General features: G+C 30.4%; 2 protein-coding genes across 2 annotated transcripts; both read right to left on the bottom strand.

The window, feature by feature from the left end:
• Window positions 1-15,176: 15,176 nt before the first annotated feature.
• OCT59_004851 (uncharacterized protein) lies at window positions 15,177-15,515 on the bottom strand (the record flags this gene model as incomplete). Its single annotated transcript, XM_025328106.1, has 1 exon — window positions 15,177-15,515. The coding sequence occupies one exon, from the start codon at window positions 15,513-15,515 to the stop codon at window positions 15,177-15,179; it is 339 nt and encodes a 112-aa protein (XP_025168163.1).
• A 4,560-nt stretch (window positions 15,516-20,075) lies between these two features.
• OCT59_004850 (uncharacterized protein) lies at window positions 20,076-22,078 on the bottom strand (the record flags this gene model as incomplete). The annotated part of the gene is made up of 5 exons (XM_025321697.2): window positions 20,076-20,933; window positions 21,018-21,047; window positions 21,119-21,366; window positions 21,446-21,758; window positions 21,863-22,078. 5 exons carry the CDS (start codon window positions 22,076-22,078, stop codon window positions 20,076-20,078), a joined length of 1,665 nt encoding a protein of 554 aa, XP_025168162.1.
• Between the last annotated feature and the right edge of the window lie 909 nt (window positions 22,079-22,987).

The following is a 22,987-nucleotide window of genomic DNA, read 5'->3' as shown; positions in this document are numbered from 1 at the left end:
GTTTTGGATACACAAGCTGTACAGAAAGATGTTAGGAATCGAAATGTCGCACATACGATCAGTGATTTCGAAGTCACATGATTCTGATCGTTACCAATGGTAACGGTTTTTTATAAAGATAAATTCTGATGCAAATATTCCCTGTTAGAAAACTTCTCCGAGATTAGGTAATTTCGAACCTACAGCATAAATCGGGGATTAGCAATTAAGATAAAAATAAGGCAATGTAATATACACTTACCATTACTATTAATTTTCGCAACATTCCATTCCACCTTGAAATTTGCTTAACGCATTATAATAAAGGTATTTCGATTTTTTTATCCCACGTACGATACTGCGCAGAATTTGGCAAGTGAAGATGCTTATGATTCCTGATATACTGCGCCAGACTTTTACTGTGCCGTCACATGTGACGAGATTCATGTGAGTAATTTCACTGCGTTTATTGTACGTGTGATGATGGTTCTCGGCGAAGATAAAAATGCCGATATATAACAAGAAGAGCAATATGTCCATTTTATTATGGAACATCTATAGCGGAAAATCGATTAAGATCATGATGACATGTTTCAAGAAGCTAGCCGAGCAATAAACTAACTTACTTTATAATACTTTACGGAATATACTCGTTTGTTTGATTGGAGATAATATTGATGATGTAAATTATGGTAAGTTTGAATGTTTCGCTTATTTTTTGTTTGTTATTCGATATGTGCGCTAAGCTTTTTGTTCATTTCGACAAAGATCTTTTCAATTTCTGGTGTATTATTTTTTGTATCAAGGTCATTGACGATTCTAGTAAATTCATCAGAAATTTTTTGTTTCCTTATGAATAACACTAGACCAATAAACAAAATAACAGCGGTTAAGGTCAAAAAAGGCACGACTTCTGAAGAGTTAAGTAATGTCAAACTGGACATGATTAGGTAAATTGATGCATAGTAATTTTATCCATCGATATAACAAACCTTATTTTAGCAATAAGAATATCTTAAATATATAAATTATCCATCTACATATACATTCAACATCAAGTTTTTTTAAATATTTATTACTAATAGTATAAAAAAAATATTAGTCCCTAAAAAGGAGAGTAGATTTTTTTTTTAAAAAAGTGTTACACACAGATCAGAACACGTGATCAAAGAAATGCTATAAAAAAAAAATTTTTTCTCATTTTCCAATACACGAATATTTTAATCAAACGTATATCGAGTTTCTTAACGAATGTTTTCAAGAAAAAAAATAGATATAAATTTAAGTCTCATGAACATTATTAAAAGTGATGAGGAAGGTAGAAGAGAAATGCGCAACATCTTTTCGATAGGTATAAAAAGGCAAGTAAAAATTGTTTTTGTTGAAATTCAATCAAGGAACAAGTGGCGTGGTGGAGATCTTTTAGTTTTCCATCATTCAAGTCTTTTAGCCGAGCCACAAAACCAGTGTTAGGGTACAGGAAATCTTTTAGTTTGGCTGTATTCAAGTCTTTAATAAATTTAGTCGACCTAATTCTGGTCCCATAGGGGCAGGCGATTTTCTAGTTTTGCTGTGTTCAAGTCTTTTAGTCGACCCAATGGGATGAGAAATCAGATGGGAAAATTCAAAATCACGTTGGGTAAAAGATATTAACTTTTCTATTCTTCCTTCTGAGGGTACTCGACTACTTGACCCAGCAACTGAATCAGAACGTAGATCGAACAAAATGAGAAGTGGTCCATTCAACAATTAATATTAATAATTCGACAATTTCAGGAAGCGCTCAATTCAATAATGAATCTTTTAATGTTGGTGGTTCAAAGAGAAACCTGGAGAGGGATCATGAAAAGGTAATGGATGCGCTTTTTTTTGGCTAAAAGTTGAGAATCAGAGTGGAACTAATTGTTTTACATTAACCCTTTAGAATAATCATAAACAGATGAAAGAATATTTTCTATGCAACATCACACATGAAACTCAATACGAACAATGATTTGAGAAATGTTAACAATGATGATGAGCTGTCCAGCGTCACTTTAGCGCCGCTGGATATATTCCTAATATTCCAGATCAATATTATAAAGATGGGTATACTACACCATTTCTACGTAGTCCGGCATTAAACAATTCACCGTAGAACCTCCAATGCTCAACATTAGTATTAATAATCTACTCTTGAAGAGAAATGAGGTAGATATTGATATCTTAAAATAGATGATCTATGCTTCACCAGCTGATGATTGTAAGAAAGAAGAGACCAATATGTCTCATTTGTTTTCAGAAGTATCAGAATAATTCCATAAATATGGCAAAACTGAAGGTATTTGTTGAGTCAAAATGTCCATAGAATACTTTCACTTTCACCCGCCAATTCAAAATGATCGATATATTTGATTCTCTGCTATTAGATGACAAATTATCCTGACACAGCAAACTGCATTGGATTCAGGATGCGAAGCAAAGTTTAGAGATGCAATAAAGCGAGCGTTAAAAGAATCATTTAATCATGTTACGGATTGGTTGGTGGAAGAACTTCCAAAAATAAACCTTTGAAGGATAATATGGGCTTATAATCATACCTTTTACGAAGGTCAAAAATGATTCTAGTGAAATGACATTGGTAACAAACTATTTAGATCACATAATGAGAGGGATGTTGCATGATCTCAATAGGCACATTTGTTAAATGACCTTATACGGAAGTAAAACGAGGAAATCAGGAGATCGTAGTATCCGTGATTCATTAATTACAGATATGCGATGTGGGTGACGCCTTCTGAGAACAATGTATACAGTCGTCCTCCCATATAGTCACCCCCTGTATAATCACAACTCCCTTATAAGCACATTTACATTAATCCCAAGTTACTAATAAACTTATTAAAAAACCCTTCCCTTTAATCACATCATATATAATTTTTATAGTCACACCATTTTTTTTTGGTCCCGAAGGGTGTGATTATATGGGAGGATGACTGTACAAGAATTGTAGGAATCTAATTCGGGTTGGTATTTTCATGAAGGAATGTTTGGATTTAGGCATAGAAAAGGGTGCGGACTTGAAGATTTTAAGGTTCAATGTGTTTATAGTATAGGTTTAATATTTTTTAATTATTTGCTTTTTCCTTATGATTAATTTTTAAACCATTTTGTCTATTTAGAGTACAAAATGAACTTTTATATGATAGATCTCATCCAAAGAATGTATACGATGATCCATATCGGCTAAGTAAATATCCTTTCTTCGATAAAATTATTTGTTAATTAAGTAGAGAGTGCGAGGGATTTTGCAAATCATTTGATACTTTATAAAGGGCAATATTCAGACGTAATACCTTTGGTACACCCAAATTTAATCAGCTTGTGAGAAGAAATGAAACTGTCATTGGAGCTGTCTGGTTTAGAAAATTATCTACTAATTTACATGTTTTACTTGCGGCCAGAACAATGAACATCTCCCTTCAAACAGGCAAGTTCGATCGTGACTCGTAGGGAATGGTTATTAAGAGGAAGCTGCACACCATTTACCAAATCTTCCGGGCACAAGAAACTGCTTTTCCGTATCAATCAAAGCAGCGTTCTACCAATATTTTGCCTGGATCAATTAACGTCGTCAATAAGACATCTTATTCAATGGCAACAATACTAGAAACTAGCTAACTTATCGGCCAAAGGGATGAAAGCGAAATGGTACCACGAATTAGAGTGTTACGTGATAGCTGATCAGACTAATCAAGCCAACATTGGATATTGTGCTGACTGATCATTGAATGTTTCATCAGATTAACGTGTTAAGCCCTTTATACTAATTCAAAAACTACTTCATAATCAAGTTACTTACAGAATTAGGAACGTTAGAAACACCCATCACCAGACGTTCTCACTTTTATCCTGGTGGGAATCTAAACGAGAGACACAGGTAGCAATACTCACGGAACAAGGACCTAATTAAAGTTGTTCACCCGACAAGCTAAAGTTTTACCTACTGAGCCACATGTTATAAAAATGGAAAAGGGACAGAAAAGAATTTAGAAAAAGCCTTTCTTTGGTATCAAAAAGCAGCAGAAAATGGTAATGAAGATGCAATGAATAATTTAGCAACATGAAAGTTCCGACGGATTTCTCATTGTAGTGAAGATTGAATAAAGCTTTTGATATTCCTTTCCATTCCGAACGTAGAAGAAATCTTTGATTCCCAGACAAGAAGTTCCAGAACTTACTGTCCTACGAAAACTGGAAGCCTGGACGATGGACTACTGGTGATGAGGAAGTAGATCTCTTCTCATTACTAGATCACTACGAAGAGTTAGGGTTCCGATCGGTACGGTTCGGTTTCGGTTTGAGTCATACCGAAACCGAAACCGAATTTCGGTATCGGTAATCGATAATTTACCGAATTTTCGATATCGGTAAACTGTATAACCGAAACCGGCCGGTAATTACCGATTACCGATACCGATTTACCGAATTTACTACTCCTCGATGTATTTATTACAAAACCTATATAAAAAATAAATCCTATCAATAAACAAATTTAAGATTGAGATCCTTGGATTTAGTATACGCTAGGTGTTTATATGAAATTGTAATCTATTGTATGATTGTTATCAATTAATAATAAACGCGTTACTATTTACAGCAAATTTCAAAATATACGGGACACTTGAGAAATTTGATTGTCGGGTTGTCGGGTAGCCGGGTTACTCGGCAGTAGGTTATTATATAATCTGATATACTACTATTCATTATACTCGTCACGTGTTATTTATACTTTTCTAATAAACAACCTACTGCCGAGTAACCCGGCTACCCGACAACCCGACAATCAAATTTCTCAAGTGTCCCGTATATTTTGAAATTTGCTGTAAAAAAAAGAAAAATTAAAAAAAAACTATATATATATGGACTAAAAAAGATTATCAGTTTGCCAATCACAAAATATAAAGTCAGATCGGTAAATCGGTTCGATAAATGATAAAACCGATACCGAAAACCGAAATTACCGAACCGATCGGTAAATTACCGAAGTGTTAGGTCGGTAATTTTTGATGCAATTACCGACCGAAAACCGAAAACCGATCGGTTCGGTTCGGTAATTACCGAAACCGATCGGAACCCTACGAAGAGTTGCAATTACCACCTGATGTAGGAGATCCTAATTACCTTGAAGCGACTGATACATGTATCTGGATAGAAAGATGGATTGATAACTTAAAGAGCGACCTACTAGGAGCGCGCAATACTCTTCAACATCGATCAAAAGTTAATTTTTATACCGATGCAATCAACACCGGAGGATCTAGATCTGAATTCACAACTTTCTATGGAAGCCGCCTTCATAGTTCAAGAAACAGCTTATTTCATTGGCCTTCGTCGACCAGAGCCGAATTAGTGGTAATATTGTTGGCGTTGCTTGCGTCGCCATGTGCATCAACGGTTCTCATGCATACTGAGTCAAGCATCATTCAATCCATCAACAATATACAGCATCTTTCTTCAAAGAAATGGCTAAAGAGAAACACTTTTTGTTGTTAACTAAAAATCAAATAGATCTTAAATTAGTTAAAGTGAAAGGACACAGTGATATAGAATTAAATGAGCAAGTTGATAAATTAGCTAAAGAGACGGGCAATATAGATAGTTGTTTTAGTAATAGATTTAATTATAGTCATGATCCTAATATTCGGTTTTTTTCTCATTTTTATAGCATCCTATTGAGCAAAATTTTAGTAAGATTGTTAGACTATTTTTCATATATACAACGCTGCGGAGACTCACTTAAGAATAATGATGGTTCAACGGAATCAACGTGTGGTATTATTGAATGGGACATAACCTGTCGGTTTTTAGGCAGCTTAAGTGCTTTAGATGGCTGTGACTCAATAGCGAAACAGATTACTTCCGCTTCTCATCGTTCATCGAAGTTCATTGCGGATAATATGGCAATTTGACATATAACGATTTTATTGATTTATAGTAGATTGTATCAAGTTATAATAAAATATCAGGTTCACTTATATCTGACGAAGGCGCTGTGCACATACAGTATTCACATGCATGTAGATTGGACGATCTAAATTATTTTTAATAATAAAAAAATACGTATCACATGAAATCTCCTTAGATCCCCGTTAATTCCCTAACTCAAATCAGCTTTTTTTGACTAACTATCCTTTTATGGAATTATACATGGCATTCATGGCATTGAACAAAAATCACATTTAAATTCCTGAGAACTGCGTAAAATTTATTTGATATATCTACATATTACATAAGAAAAAAATTATCTATATTTCCCGCAAATCAAAGATCAAGGGAGGCAGAATTACATGAACATTTGGATTGATTACTCTTGATCATCTGGCTCAATGTAATTAATTAATAAAAACATTAATTGTTACGGCACTATAAATGAGGGCGCCACAGGTCTCAAAATAGAAGGCGTCACTGGTCTTGACACGGCTGGTGTTGTTGAACGCGAGATATTAGGTGAGGAACTGCTTTCAGAATTTTTGTTGAAGTCCTAGCTCCCGAGGCAGTTCTAGATCTTGAATCAGTTCCAGATCCTGAATAAACTTTAGGATCTGGATTGTGATCTTCCCGACATGTTATATGATGCTGTCATTCCTACATTAAGTTGACATGTTGCTAGAAAAAAATAAGTATTTTCTGAAATATTAGCATTTTTTGTGAGGAAGATCGCGAGCCCAAAGGAAATAAATACCTTGCTCTTTCCAAAATTCTGTGGAGAACTCTTCATAATATTTTCTCCAACAAGCCTCCTCTTATTTTTAGTCCCTTCCTTATAGGCTTTGGTCGTCTAATAAGACCAGAGAGTCAGTTAAAGCTAATCAAAGGTGCGAGATGTTTGTTGAAACTAACAGTTCATACTTACATAAACTTAAACGTAAATGCTCTGTGATCATTATACATAGATTAAATTCAGTCATATTCAAAAAAAAAATCTTGAATACATTTATATGTATTTTTAATTTGATCACTTATTATTCCGATGTGCACATACCTTAGTTAAAAAAGATAAATCTCAAATGAATTACTTCGTTGTATAAATTCCATCATTTGCATATTTGATTTTGAAATATTATTGTAAAAAGATATAACCTGACATATTTTTCCATCGCCGATACGTATTATCTGTAGCATATCAGATATTAATCTCTTGAATTCATCACTTCAACCGAGTGCCCATATATTATAAAATAAAATTAATTGCGTTAGTGGGAAAGTTAAAGGTTATAATATAAAAATAATTAATTTAAATGACTTTAATCATTTTTCTTTCATCACCTCTCTAAAACCCAAATGCATATTGATATAGAGAGGAAGCGACACTTTCAATCGGATAATATTTTGATTTCTTGTAAATTCTCTGATGATAAAGAAAAATTCGAAATTATGTAATAAACTTACATTATCTGGTTTCTTCCAAACCAAACTTCTTTGATGTGCAATATCGACTCGTCCAACTTAATTACCACTCTTTCCACCTTATACGTATTAAGCATTTTTTTTTTAAGTGAAAAGCTAGCTCTCAAAAGACGCACAAATCTGCTGGGGACGGACCCACGGACAGCGGGTCAAAAGACGAACTGCCTGCAGTTTGTATAGACACGGAGTCCTGCATCAGTTGAGTATAGCGAGAAGCTATTTTAGCCAGTACATGAACGCGCAAATCTGCTGGGGACGGACCCACGGACAGCGGGTCAAAAGACGAACTGCCTGCAGTTTGCATAGACACGGAGTCCTGCTTTCATGAACGAAATTTTTTTCTTCCATTAAAGAATAAAAAAGATACGCGTTTTTTCATTTTTTCAATGTTCATGATAAATGTATACAGTACAATGATAAAAATAGTAACAACTGTGCCACTAGTGATGTGGCTTCCTGATTGGTTTGCAGGGGTTACCGGGTTACCTATAAATTATCCATCTACAATCAATATTTGGATGCTTTACCCCCATATACATTCAACATCAAGTTTTTTTTAAATATTTTATTACTAATAGTATAAAAAAAAAATATTAGTCTCTGAAAAGGAGAGTAGATTAAATAGAAATTTTTTTTTTAAAAAAAAAGTGTTAAAAACAGATCAGAACACGTGATCAAAAGAAATGCTATAAAAGAATTTTTTCTCATTTCGTAACACAGTGCGATTTTCTAGTTTTGCTGTGTTCAAGTCTTTTTAGTCGACCCAATGGGATGAGAAATCAGATGGGAAAATTCAAAATCACGTTGGGTAAAAGATATTAACTTTTCGATTCTTCTTTCCGAGGGTACTCGACTACTTGACCAGCAACTGAATCGGAACGTAGATCGAACAAAATGAGAAGTGGTTCATCCAACAATTAATATTAATAATTCAGGAAGCGCTCGATTATATAATGAATTTTTTATGTTGGTGGTTCAAAGAGAAACCTGGAGAGGGGTCATGAAAAGGTAATGGATGCGCTTTTTTGGCTAAAAGTTGAGAATCAGAGTGGAACTAATTGTTTTACATTTAGAATGATCATAAACTGATGAAAGAATATTTTCCATGTAACGTCACACATGAAACTCAATATGAACAATGATTTGAGAAATGTTAACAATGATGATGAGCTGTCCAGCGTCACTTTAGCGCCGCTGGATAATATTCCTAATATTCCAGATCAATATTATAAAGATGGGTATACTACACCATTTCTACGTAGTCCGGCATTAAACAATTCACCGTAGAACCTCCAATGCTCAACATTAGTATTAATAATCTACTCTTGAAGAGAAATGAGGTAGATATTGATATCTTAAAATAGATGATCTATGCTTCACCAGCTGATGATTGTAAGATAGAAGAGACCAATGTATCTCATTTGTTTCCAGAAGTATCAGAATAATTCCATAAATATGGCAAAACTGAAAGTATTTGTTGAGTCAAATGTTTATAGAATACTTTCACTTTCACCCGCCGATTCAAAATGTTCGATATATTTGATTCTCTGCTATTAGATTACAAATTATCCTGACACAGCAAACTGCATTGGATTCATGATGCTAAGCAAAGTTTAGAGATGCGATAAAGCGAGCAACAAATGAATCATTTAATCATGTTACAGATTGGTTGGTGGAAGAACTTCCAAAAAGATAATATGGGCTTATAATCATACCTTTTACGAAGATCAAAAATGAATGATTCTAGTGAAATGACATTGGTAACAAACTATTTAGATCACATAATGAGAGGGATGTTGCATGATCTTAATAGGCACATTGTTGAATGACCTTAAACGGAAGTAAGACGAGGAAATCAGGAGATCGTAGTATCCGTGATTCATTAATTACAGATATGCGATGTCATATTTATGAGTGACGCCTTCTGAGAACAATGTATACAAGAATTGTAGGAATCTAATTCGTGTTGGTATTTTCATGAAGGATTGTTTGGATTCAGGCATAGAAAATGATGCGGACTTGAATATTTTAAGGTTCAATGGGTTTATGGTATAGGTTTTAATATTTTTTAATTATTTGCTTTTTCCTTAAACCATTTTGTCTATTTAGAGTACACAATGGACTTTATATGATAGATCTCATCTAAAGAATGTATACGATGATCCATATCGGCTAAGTAAATATCTTTTCTTCGATAAAATTATTTGTTAATGAAGTGGAGAGTGCGAGGGATTTTTGCAAATCATTTGATACTTTATACAGTAAGCTTCGCAACATCACCAATACCTTTGGTACACCTAAATTTAATCAGCTTGTGAGAAGAAATGAAACTGTCATTGGAGCTGTCTGGTTTAGAAAATTATCTACCAATTTACATGTTTTACTTGCGGCCAGAACAATGAACATCTCCCTTCAAACAGGCAAGTTCGATCGTGACTCGTAGGGAATGGTTATTAAGAGGACTGAGGCTGCACACCATTTACCAATCTTCCGGCACAAGAAACTGCTTTTCCGTATCAATCAAAGCAGCGTTCTACCAATATTTTGCCTGAATCAATTAACGTCATCAAAAAGACATCTTATTCAATGGCAACAATATAAGAAACTAGTTAACTTATCGGCCAAAGGAGTGAAAGCGAAATGGTACCACAAATTACTAGAGTGTTACGTGATAGCTGATCAGACTAATCAAGTCAACATTGGATATTGTGTTGACTGATCATTGGTAAACTTTACAAACGTTTCATCAGATTAACGTGTTAAGCCCTTTCTACTGATTCAAAAACTACTTCATAATCAAGTTACTCACAGAATAGGAAAGTTAGAAACACCACCAGACGTTCTCACTTTTATCCTGTTGAATCTAAACGAGAGGCACAGGTAGCAACACTCACGGAAAGTTGTTCACCCTGACAAGCTAAAGTTTTACCTACTGCGAAAGTTCCAACGGATTTCTCGTTGTGCGTGAAGATTGAATAAAGCTTTTGATATTCCTTTCCATTCCGAACGTAGAAGAAATCTTTGATTCCCAGACAAGAAGTTCCACATCTTACTCCTCTACGAAAACTGGAAGTCTGGACGATGGACTACTGGTGATGAGGAAGTAGACCTCTTCTCATTACTAGATAATACGACGAGTCGCAATTACCACCTGATGTAGGATATCCTAATTACTTTGACAGGTTTATCATCAGAAGAGACCCATGACGAGATATGATTTCAATTAACATACTAGTAAAACATGAAGCAACTGATACATGTATCTGGATAAAAAGATGGATTGATAACTTACGATTAAAGAGCGACCTACTAGAAGCGCGCAATACTCTTCAACATCGATCAAAAGTTAATTTCTATACCAATGCAATAAGAAATGTTAAATCGAGCTTATTTCATTGGCTTTCATCGATCAGAGCCGAATTAGTGGCAATATTGTTGGTGTTGCTTGCGTCACCATGTGCATCAACGGTTCGCATGCTTACTGATAGTCAAGCAGCCATTCAATCCATCGACAATATACAGCATCTTTCTTCAAAGAAATGGTTAAAGAGAAACACTTTACTTAAAATAAAATAGATCTTTAATTAATTAAAGTGAAAGGACACAGTGGTATAGAATTAAATGAGCAAGTTGATAAATTAGCTAAAGATGCGGGCAATATAGATATTTGTTTTAGTAATAGATTTAATTATAGTCATAAATAATTAAATAATTATTCTATTTTCTAAAAAAATATCCATACTAAAAAACATGATGGATGTTTCTAATCACGTGTACTAATCAAATTTTTCAACGATCTCTTTCAAATAAGAAAAGATAATAATAACTTTTACAAATTATTCATACAAACGCAAATCAAGGTACTCCTTTTTTTGATTCTTGAGAAGATTTTTAAAACTCGTCGAAGTTTCTACGAAACTATGAAATCTACCAAATTCTGTATTATTATATAAGACTCCTTACCTTCCTCATATATCGAATATGTAATATGTGATTTCCTAAAAATCATCATATTGCTTAAATTAATGTTATAAATCGGGTAAATTGATTTAGAACGAACGATACTAGTTAGCGCCATGCAGTAAATTCCATACCTACTTATATCTAATTGCGGAAAATAAAAAATCTAATGTGCAAGCATATATATTGAGGTAGGGATTTGGAATCGAAAATCGAATCTTTCAAGATTTTTCTTATAGACGACCAACCTGACTTTGAATCAGTTTCTAATTTCAGTAAAAATAATCAGCACTTGGCCGGCATGAAAAATTACTTTGGAGTCAGGTTAACTTATATGTAAAAAATTGCTGAGAATCGATTTTACTATGTTTTGTCGATTTTCGATTAATCGATTCCAATTCATATATTGAGGATATTATAATTCGATTAATTCATTGAAAAGTGTGATGAAATAGATGATTCCGAGAAATTTCAAGAAACGCCAATAAAACCTTCAAATTAATGTAATCACATATCCTACAAGTCAAATATTATATCATAAAGTAATGTCTCTTTATTTGTCCAAATTTTAAAAATTATAATCATTAATCATAAAAAATGCAATTTTCTATAATGTAAATATCATAAATGTTTAAAATTTTCATTAAATAATAATTTACAACTGAACGTCTGAACGATCTAAATCTAGTTTATTAAACACACGTTTGTATTGGATAATTTTTATTATTATAATTTTTCTCAAGGCAAAAAACCTTTGAAATAATATCTCTAACTGGCAAAGTAATTATGACTTTATATGCTTTAACATTTGTTTCTTAAATATGAAATGTTTGATCAGTAATAATTATTCAGAAAAGTTTGCGAATTTAATTTCAATAAGTTCTGAAGTTCGGTCAGAATTATGTCATAGCTGAAATTCTGGCTGGAATTATCCAAAAAGGAATAGTCTACACAATCATTATTGTTATTTATTGAGCCCGAATTCAATGATCATCGTACTTTTTCCACTACTTTTTATAACAATGTCTTCGAAATTTTGGGCCGAGTTATCTAATGATTATGAAAAGCTTTTTGAAACAGAAATAGGATATGATGTTATTATTTATGCTGGAGAAGAATCAAATATTAAAGAGATTCATGCTCATTCAAATATTTTATGCATCAGGTCAATATATTTTCGTACGGCGTTTTCTAATGAATGGGCTGAAAAAAAAGATGGAAAATTTATTTTGAGAAAACCAAACATTTCCCCCAACTTTCTTAATATAATCCTTAGGTATTGTATAAATCGTTATACGTCTAATTTTCTTAAAAACAAAAAAAAATAATAAATTAATAATGATTTTTCAAATGTTAGGTTTATTTATTGTGGAAATATTGAATTGGAGAATTTACAGGGACCGGATGTGCTAAAACTTTTAGTGGCAGTGGATGAACTTAATATTCAATCATTAATTTCTCATATTCAAGAATATTTAATTGAACATCAAACTGAATTTTTACATCAAAATCCAACTGGTATTCTTGAGACCGTTTATCAACATGAAACGTTTACAGATTTATGGGAATTTTATCTTGAAAAAATTTGTAAAGAACCAAAGATTTTATTAGAATCTGATGAATTTATTAATTTAAAAGCTTCTTTATTGGAATTATTGTTAAAAAGTGATGATTTAAATGCGGATGAGATTGAAATTTGGGAGAGTTTATTGAAATGGTGTTTTGCACAATTAAGTATGAATAATGACCCTAAAAAATGGAATAAAGAAGATATTACAAAAATTAAGGGTTCGTTAAGTAGATTTATCTCTCTTATTAGATTCTATAATATCAAACCTGAAGATTTCTTTTATAAAGTTTATTGTTATAAAGATATTTTACCACAGGATTTAATTAATGATCTTTTGGAATTTCACATAGTTCCTAATATGAAACCTAAGACTAATAATATAACACCATTAAGAAAGTCAAGTTTAAGTTTTAAACTTGATTCAAGATTGATTGATTCAGAATATATTCCACTTTTTGCTTCATGGATTGATAAAAAGGATTCTTCAAATTATGATAAAAAAATGATTCCTTATGAATTTAAATTATTATATCGTTCAGGTCAGAATGGATTTAATGCTACATCATTTCATAGAAATTGTGACAATAAAGGAGCTACTATTTGGGTAGCAAAAATTCAAGGTTCAACACAATTAATTGGAGGTTATAACCCACTTGATTGGAACGGAAATTGTGGTTGGAAAAGTACTGCGGATAGTTTTCTATTTAATTTTACAGATATGAAAAATACTTCTACTGCAAAATTAGGTTATGTCAATATTAAAGATTGCGCTGTTTCTTGTTATAATGATCGAGGACCTAGTATGGGTAATTTAGTTTGCCTTAATTCCAATAAGTGGACTTATCTTAGTGGAACTCACTATCCTAATATAGATATTATTTCAGGAAATTTTACTATAGAAGATTTTGAAATATTTCAAGTAATTAGAAAATGAAGATAAATAAATAAATTATTTTCGTAATTAAAAATATGTATATTTAATATTTATTTAATTAATTAATTTAACTTTGTAAAAAATCTTTTATTTTAGTTGTTTGTCACTATCTATGTTTAGAATCTTTTTTCCTTTTTATTTAGTTTGCTTACAAGTTAAAACATGCCCAAAAAATATCATACATTGTATACTATGGAACGGTAATTACAGCAATAATGTTGAAAGTGACATTTTTTTTTTACGTGTCGAGATATTTTTTTTCATTATGCTAGAGCGGAGATGTGCAATGTCAGGAACAATAATTATCTATCAACTCATACAATGAACGGACGGAACGGGATATTTTGTGCCTTGCTTAGAGTTCTATAGTCCTTCACTTCGCTCTGAACTAATGAGTGTTAATTAATTAAATTTTATTAGACGAAATCTACACAATTTAGAGCAGATAGAAAGAATTAAATTACATACTCATGCGTGTAAAAAACGGTTAATGCGAAAGAATAATCTGTCAAAGAATTGGCAGTATGTGTACTATAATTTTAATAGGTCAGATCGTAGAACTGCGATTATCCGGTGTTGAAATCCTAAGCTGATTAATTCCGGTTAATAAACCAGTTTATAAATAAAATTTGTTAGCCTGAATCTAGTACAAGGAAAAATTTAAGGTTTTTCATAACTCCAACCTACATTTGACAAAAATAATATTCCAAGTGGTATTTCTTGGCAATAAAATTAATTATCGTCAAACATTATATGCAGTATCAGATGTTTCATTTACGCTTACGTATCACTTGAAAGTTCATCCAAAAAAAAGATCCTTTAGACTAAATTATAATTAGATTTGTTTTCCGACTGATGTAATAGGATTACATATCTCCTTTTTCAATTATTTTAACCTTTTATATTCAGAAATATTTGATAACTATCTTTTAGACTTTTACATGCCGATTGAAACATTTATGTTACAAAATTATCTGATACGGTAATTTTAATACGTAATAAGAAGCTCGGTGACTCCGATATTGTTATATTGTCGACTCGATTATAAATCGTGGAATTATTAACTTTATGACTTATTCCGTTTATATATACCATTTACAGAAGAAATCATTGTGGCCGATTTTATTTTTTATTTTAAAAAAAACTGAAAATACATACAGTATATAGAAAATTTGCAAGACTCTTTCTCTCCTAATTTAAAATTCGGTTATTTATGAAAAATTGAAATCGAAAAAAAATTTTAAAATATTGGTCATTTGCTATAATAATATTATATATGTATATTTATATACTAAAGCGAAAATTTAAAATATCTATTCTCTTTTTGATTATTCTAATAGACGAAAGATTTAACAAATATCTAATCAATTTGAATGCAATTCCTCCGATAAGTGTAAGAACGATACCTAATAAAGCTCCATAAACGTCAAAGATTATTCGACTGCTACTATATTTTCGTCTACTGTTGATCTTGGCTAAAACTTCCAATCTTTTTAAATTTTTCTTTATCTTCGCATCTTCTAATAAGACACTCATTTTATTGACCAAGTCATTAACATCCAAAGTAAATTTATCTAATGATAATGCAACACCAGCTGATTCTAATTTTTGTGTATTGCCCATCTAACATAGGAATACCAGTATAAAGAGATTCATGGATACTTTTTAAACCCGCATAACAAAAAAATAATTTTGATTAAATATTGCGAATTGTGGTGCAAACTTTGTAATATAAATATGTGGATGCTTATTATTTAGAATTGACAAAGTTTGAAATTGTGTACCATAAGTTAAGTTTAAATGTTTAATGTTGGACTGAAATCATTTTTAATGTTAAAACTAATTCATCAACTAGTATTTTTTTTGTTGGCTGTTTCAACAAGTGATTGTAAAATTTTGTTGTTATTCTCAGTTGTAAAGAAACGTGTACCAAAAACAACGTATAAAACTCGTTTATGTACACTCATAAAGTTAGAGAGTTCTGGTATAAGTGGAGGATACTAGTAATATTGGTCAATTTCCTATTAATTTGAAAAATGAGGAAATTTAATTTTTTATAATTTTGCTAAATTTCTTATTAATATAAATATAAAAGACGATGATTACCTGAACATAATTATGGTGGTAAAGATTGCGGTAACTTTAAGAAGAAGAAAAAAAATCGTTATTTCTGTAAACTTAACCAAGTTATTATATTTTATTATTTATAAAATAAATTACCTCAGAATTTTGGCACTTTTTCTGATGCCGCTTTTATATTCATTTGATTTCTTATGTCATTTATTTGACGCTCAGGACCCCGAAACGCGGCTATTTGTAAAGATTGTATTACAGCAGCGCATCTAAATCTCTCAAAAAAACGATTCATTTCTAATGAGATATTACATCGAACAACGGATCAGATTTATATGGTATATATAGAATCTATTACTTAAATAAATGAAAAAAAAAACTTTTAATATATGATTTTTTACTATTAAAAAAAAAAGAAAGAAAAATAAATTTGATCATTAATAATTACATTGAAGATACGTAGTAAAAACAACAACAGGTTTCTTAAGATTGTAAGCAAGATCTATGCAAGCTTCATTTCCCATAATGTTACAAAAAACAAATCAATATTATATTCTTTAGCAACATTCTTAAATTTTTCATAAGTTTTATTGGTCATTTGAGCTTATATTCTAAAATTGTATCATTCCTCTATAATCAAAATTCCCATGAATTTTTAAATTATTACTTTTGACAGTAAGTTAAGGTCCTAGCTTTAGACCTGAGTGAAATTCATATCTTCCTGATGTTAATAATGTTACCTATGCATCAAGAATATACTAAATAGGAGCAAATTTAAAAACAGACGATAATCGATCAAAAAACACGTCAAAGAAAAAAAAAAAGCCTTACAATTAATATAGCGGCAATAACATTGGTTTTACATGACTTCTTCCATCAACATAAGAACCGACCAAAATATTTTTAGGCATTCCCGGCCGATCGAAATCAACTTTTCTTGGAATAAAATTTTGTGTCGTTGCAGTATTAACATAGTAAGAGTATCAATGATCGTTGTAATTTTGGCTAAATTTGACCGACATTAACTTGGCCAGAGTTTACAATAATTTATCCCTGAAATTTATCACTTTGAAAGCTAACATTAAATCTAAAAATAGTACATTTTGAATCGGGATTTTTTGTTAATAGGGGAGGATACATTATATAATTGAAATTCAGTATAATAAGAATACCTTTAAAAATTATTATTATAATACAAATCGGAGTAATTCGTCACGACTCACGTGGGATTATGATTAAAAAAGGATACAAATTTTGGCTTTGAGCGGACTATAATTTCGGCCAGAATTAAAATAATATTATTCCATAAATTTTTATTAATTTTGGTGGTCCCAGCCTAAATTAACCGACCCGGTATCCGGATAAAACCGCTACGCGTCTACGGATCGAAACTCTAACTCAAAGGACTCTCATATTCATCGTTTATGAGGTACTTTACGTGATATTATTATATTGGTTTGGCACAGCTTAATTATAAATTTGTTGATTAACTTCTTAATGATGGAAGTTATACAAGTACTTATATTTCTCTTTTATTGATCGAACGAGCCCTGACTTTTATTAACTAAAGATTGATTATATAACAAATCCTAATAATATGTCCTGCCCTTTGAGTGAATATACAAGCTTAACTAAATACAATGTGAAAACTGCAAAACCTTTTGGAAAGTTATCACGCGACTTAAATTAACGATCCGCAGCATGATAACCCATGATTTAAATTATGTAATTTTATAAACAACAAAATTGCCATTTTATAAGAACGCATGTGACTTCATCGGTTGCGCATAAAACTTTTATAAAAAAAATATATATTTATTTATTTGAAACCATTTCTCCTTTTCTGATCATCAATCACTTCAAATAACCTAAATTTTGTGGATTTCTAAGTTTTTGGATCAGATTAAGATTTTTTTTTTGGCCACTTTGACCCTTTTGATTGTATTTGATTGCATGCATTAACATAACAAATGGAAAAGAATTTTCTAACCACGATGCCAAAAGTGGCTTCCAATCCTATAAAAAATTTTTTATAAAATTAATCACATGTCTGGAGTTTTTTTGAAATAAAACTAGTAAAATGAAGCTTTTCCTATGAAATTTTTTATGGGGTAACCATGTGTCTGGAACTGTTATACCCTTTTCTATTATTTTAAAAAAATTAATCAAACCAATGCAAATCATGTCTTTATTTTTCGTGGTCATGTTTACTATAACAACTAAGATCACAAATTAAAAAATATTTAGTGTATCAATATATTAATCGGTACCCGTCCGTTCGTTAAATCATAATTATAAAATTTTAATCTATTGTCTGTTTACAATCAAATAATATTACTGTAATAAATAACCTATAAAAATTTTTCAGAAATTGATCACGTGTCTTAGTTTCTTCGGAATAAATCTAGAAAAATGATCATTAATCGGAGTTTTTTCTAGAATTTTTTTTATAGGGTAAGGTTTATTCGGATACGATTATCGTTCAAATATCAATGCGTTGGCATATGTTCTTCGATATATAAAGTATTTATGCTCTAAAAAACATTAACCAAATATCGAATAAGATTACTAATTTGGTCAATGCAAAAGACGTGGAGAAAATGCCAAGAACTGTACGGTTAAATAGGAATCAGAATAGGTTAAATCAATTAAAGATTCAATTATTTCTAAGTGATCATCAGGAGAATAAAACAAGCGTAGATCTACAAAATAATACATGTGTGAAAAGTGTGAAAAATTTAAAGGAATTTTCAATAGTATAAAATAGTGTATTTTCAAAAATGACGTAGTTTTTTTAATAGTAATAAATAGTGTAGTTACCTTATTCTCAAATTTTTTCACATTTTATTATTTTATTATTTTTTTTTTACTTACACTAGTAGGAGCGCATTTTTATTTTTTTTACTTACACTAAGAGTCGAACTGAATACCTCACTATTAATCACATTTTATTTATTTTTTTTACTTACAAGATAAACTATTAATATATTAAGTCTCATTATCCGATATATCTATTTGTGTAAATTTTATGCAACTTTTTAAAATATTTTAAGTTACAATTTCGCGTGGGTTATGCAAAATCATGTATTTATGCAAATTTCTAAAGTGTAGATTCCTGAAACTACCCACTTATGAAGAATTTATGAAACTTTTTAAGATACAAATCAACGAAATATTTTTTAAATTTGTTTTTATGCGTAGATTACTTAAATCATATATTCAAGAAGTTATTTCAAGATAAAAAGTGTCATAAAATTTTCGTGAATAATGTAGTCTCGAAGTTTTATAAGATACGCCTTATTAAATAACTATGTTTTAAGTGTAAATTATGCAAAATTGTATATTTATAGATTTTTACGGAGTATAAATTTCCAGGGATTATACATATTTGACAACTTTACGCTAATATTCGCCTCATATAATCTCCTGATAATTTTGCCGATTCGATTTTCGATGTTTGATTAATTAATCTATATAAATTTATAAATAATTTCGCAACCAAGTCAGCAATTTCGAAGTTCGCGGTACTACTTAATACTTTTTATCTCTTAAAATAATGTAATTTATTTTAATATATTAATTATTTAATGCAAACTAACAAGAAATGATTATTTCAACCCTACCCGTATATTTTTTTAAACTTGAATTTTATTAATATTATAATCTGATGCTCCGAGATAGAATAAAGTTCATTAGTGACGTTATTAACATACTGTACGCACAATGTTCCAATGGTTTGAGGAGATTTTAATATGGAGTATTTACAGATCATTTTCGTTATTCAAATTAACTAAACTCTAATAACCGCCGGTTAACTTTAAATAATCAATTCGAAAGTTTTCATTTAATATTACATTATTATTTTTTTTCAAATATAATTTTGTGTCAGCTTCAAAATTGATTGAGAATATTGATAAATCTTTTATACTTGCTGTATATGTAAGCATGTTTATAGTCATAAAAAATTTTCAACATAATAAAAATAATTGTAAAGTTTTGAAATTGTAATTTGATATTTTATCAAAAAAAAATTATTGTGACACATAGTAAAATCAATTTACCTAATTCTAGAATAACATACAGTATTTCTATTAAAAAAAAATAAAATGTCTATGCTTTTTTTGATTTTATTTTAATGGACGAGGAATTTGAAATCAATTTGAATAATTTGAATGCAATTCCTCCGATAAGTGTAAGAAAAATACCTAATAAAGCTCCATAAACGTCAAGATTATTTGCTTTGATAAATCCCATTCTAGACGGAGCAGGTGCCCATTCTTTTAAAAAGTCATCATTAACATATTCTTCTAAGCCACTACTATGTAAAATATATTCTATTAAATCAGCAGCTCTATATTTTCTTCTACTGTTGATTTTAGTTAAAACTTCCATTTTCTTTATATTTTTTTTTATCTTTTCATCTTCTAATAAGATACTCATTTTGTTTAAAATATCACTAACATCTAAAGCTAATTCATTTAACGTTAATGCTACACCAGCTGATTTTAATTTTTGAGAATTGCCCATCTGATCGCCACCAAGGGGTAATACTAACATAGGAGTACCAGTATAAAGAGATTCATGAGTACTTCCTGCGCCCCCATGACTAAAAAATAATTTTGTATTGGTGTGATTAAGTACAGCGAATTGCGGTACAAACTTTGTAATATGAATATGTGGATGTTTATTATTTAAGATTGGTAAAGTTTGCATTTGTGTACCATCAGTTAATTTTAATGTTGGATAAAAATTATCTTTTGATGTTTCAATTAATGGCCAAACTACACCATCAACTATTTTTCTGTTGATTGCTTCAACAAATGATTGTAAAATTTTGTTGTTATTCTCAGTATTTGTAATAAAACGTGTACCAAAAGCTACGTATAAAACTCGTTTGTGCGTATTTATGAAATTAGAGAGTTCGGGTGTAAGTGGAGGATATTCTTTTGATAATACTGGTCCAACTTCCTATTAATTTGAAAGATGAAAAATTTAATTTTTTTGTAATTTAAACAAAATTACTTATTAGTAAAATATAAAGATAATAATTACCTGGACATTTGGTGGTAAAGGTTGCGGTAACTTTAAGATAAAAAAGATCATTACTTTGTGAAAAATAACTCACATTATTTATTAATTATAAAATAAATTACCTCAAAACCGAAGAAAGTATCAACCAAAGATAATGAAACTTTTGGCATTTGTCCTGATGATGTATTTATATTCATTAGTTCTCTTATGTTATTCAATTGATGCGCAGGGGGTCCAATCCGACCCATCGTATAAGCTATTTGTAAAGGTTGTATTAAAGCACATCTAAATCTCTCAAAAAATGATTCATTTTCTAATGAGATGTTACAGCCGTATAACGGATCATTTTTATATGGTACAGGATCTGTAACTATATAAATGAAAAAAATTTTAATATGTGATTTCTTACTATTAAAAAAAAGGAAGAAAATTTGATTATTTATAATTACGTTGAAGACCCGAAGACCAAACAACAACAGGTTTCTTTAAATTATTGGCAATATCTATGCAAGCATCATTTCCCAGAACGTCACAAAAGAACAAATCAATATTATATTCTATTGCGGCTTTCTTATATTTTTCATAAGTTTCTTTGTAGCCGTTTCTGCTTATTTCTATAAATCTTGAAAACCTTTTATAATGTTCTTCATAAGTAATTGTACGTCTTAATTCTTTGACACCCAATCGAGGTCCTAATGTAATTTGATTTAGACCTGGGTACTCTGATGATGGTTCATATCTTCCTGATGCTAGTAATGTTACCTATGTATACATCAAGAATATATATAATAAGAGAAAGTTTAGAAACAGATGAGTGATAAACGATTCAAAATCATGCATGTTGAATAAAATAAAAAGGCTCTTACGTTGTAACCTCTCTCAATTAATATAGCAACAACATCTAACATTGGTTTTACATGACTTCTTCCGCCAACATAAGAACCAAGTAAAATATTTTTAGGTATTCCCGAGCGATCAAAATCATCTTTTATGGGAATATAATTTTGTGTCGTCGCAGTATTAACATTGACGTAAAATATGAGATTTAATAAGAGTATCAATAAAGGTTTTCTTTTGATCATTTTATTTGATTGTTATTTGATTGATATTTTATTTGAATATTATAATAAGCTTTTTAATTGTAGAAAGCAGTATTTATAATTTTTAATCTCCTTATATAAGTATTATTAGTTTTTACTTTTTTACGTTGAAATTATTTTTTAATGAAATTTTATGTAAATAGAATCATTGCGTAGTTATTCTATTTATGTAATGTAAGACAGAGATGTATTTATACCTTGTATGTAGACCAAATAAGGAAAGGCCTAGACCGTTCTATTGTGTACCACGTATTGACACGTGAACTTTTTATATGTGTTGTTTTACAATACCCTGGTTTCCATACATTATTTAGATATTGTTTAATTTATATTTCATTAAACTTCCTTCACAATTTTCTTTTTTTGTAGTGTTTTTAGTTCCTAGTGCTAGTTGTAGCGTAGTTTTAGTAATGAGATACGTAGTTCCAATTACCTGAATAGTCTATGTAGTTTCCTTTGAAAGCGCATGCTGTTAATGTACTAATAGACAACGCTCACTCCTCTTCTTGAAATAAATAATAAAATAAAATAAATACACTATTTAGAATATTCTCGATAAATAACGTTTCACAATATGATCTAACTCTGTCATATTTCTTTTGATTTACTGTATTATATTATTTAATGTGATCTACTAAATCTTAAAAAAAAATTTTAAGATAGAATAATTTTGGTATATCTCTGTCGAAAAATGATTTCAGCGGCTAAATTAAATGCCCGATTACTAAAATGAACATTTTTTTCGTACATTTCATTCATGGAATAATAATTCATATTCCGATATCCTTCAAAGCTATAATAAATACATAAGATAATATCATGTTTATTTGTAATCATTGTATTATGATTATTCTAGCCTCTTTTTAATAAAAAAAATAAATTATACATAAT

Source organism: Rhizophagus irregularis, chromosome 13, assembly GCF_026210795.1.
Source record: "Rhizophagus irregularis chromosome 13, complete sequence".
Taxonomy (NCBI): domain Eukaryota; kingdom Fungi; phylum Glomeromycota; class Glomeromycetes; order Glomerales; family Glomeraceae; genus Rhizophagus; species Rhizophagus irregularis.
The sequence above is the reverse complement of the archived record's forward strand: the minus strand, read 5'-3'. Positions and strand labels throughout refer to the sequence as shown.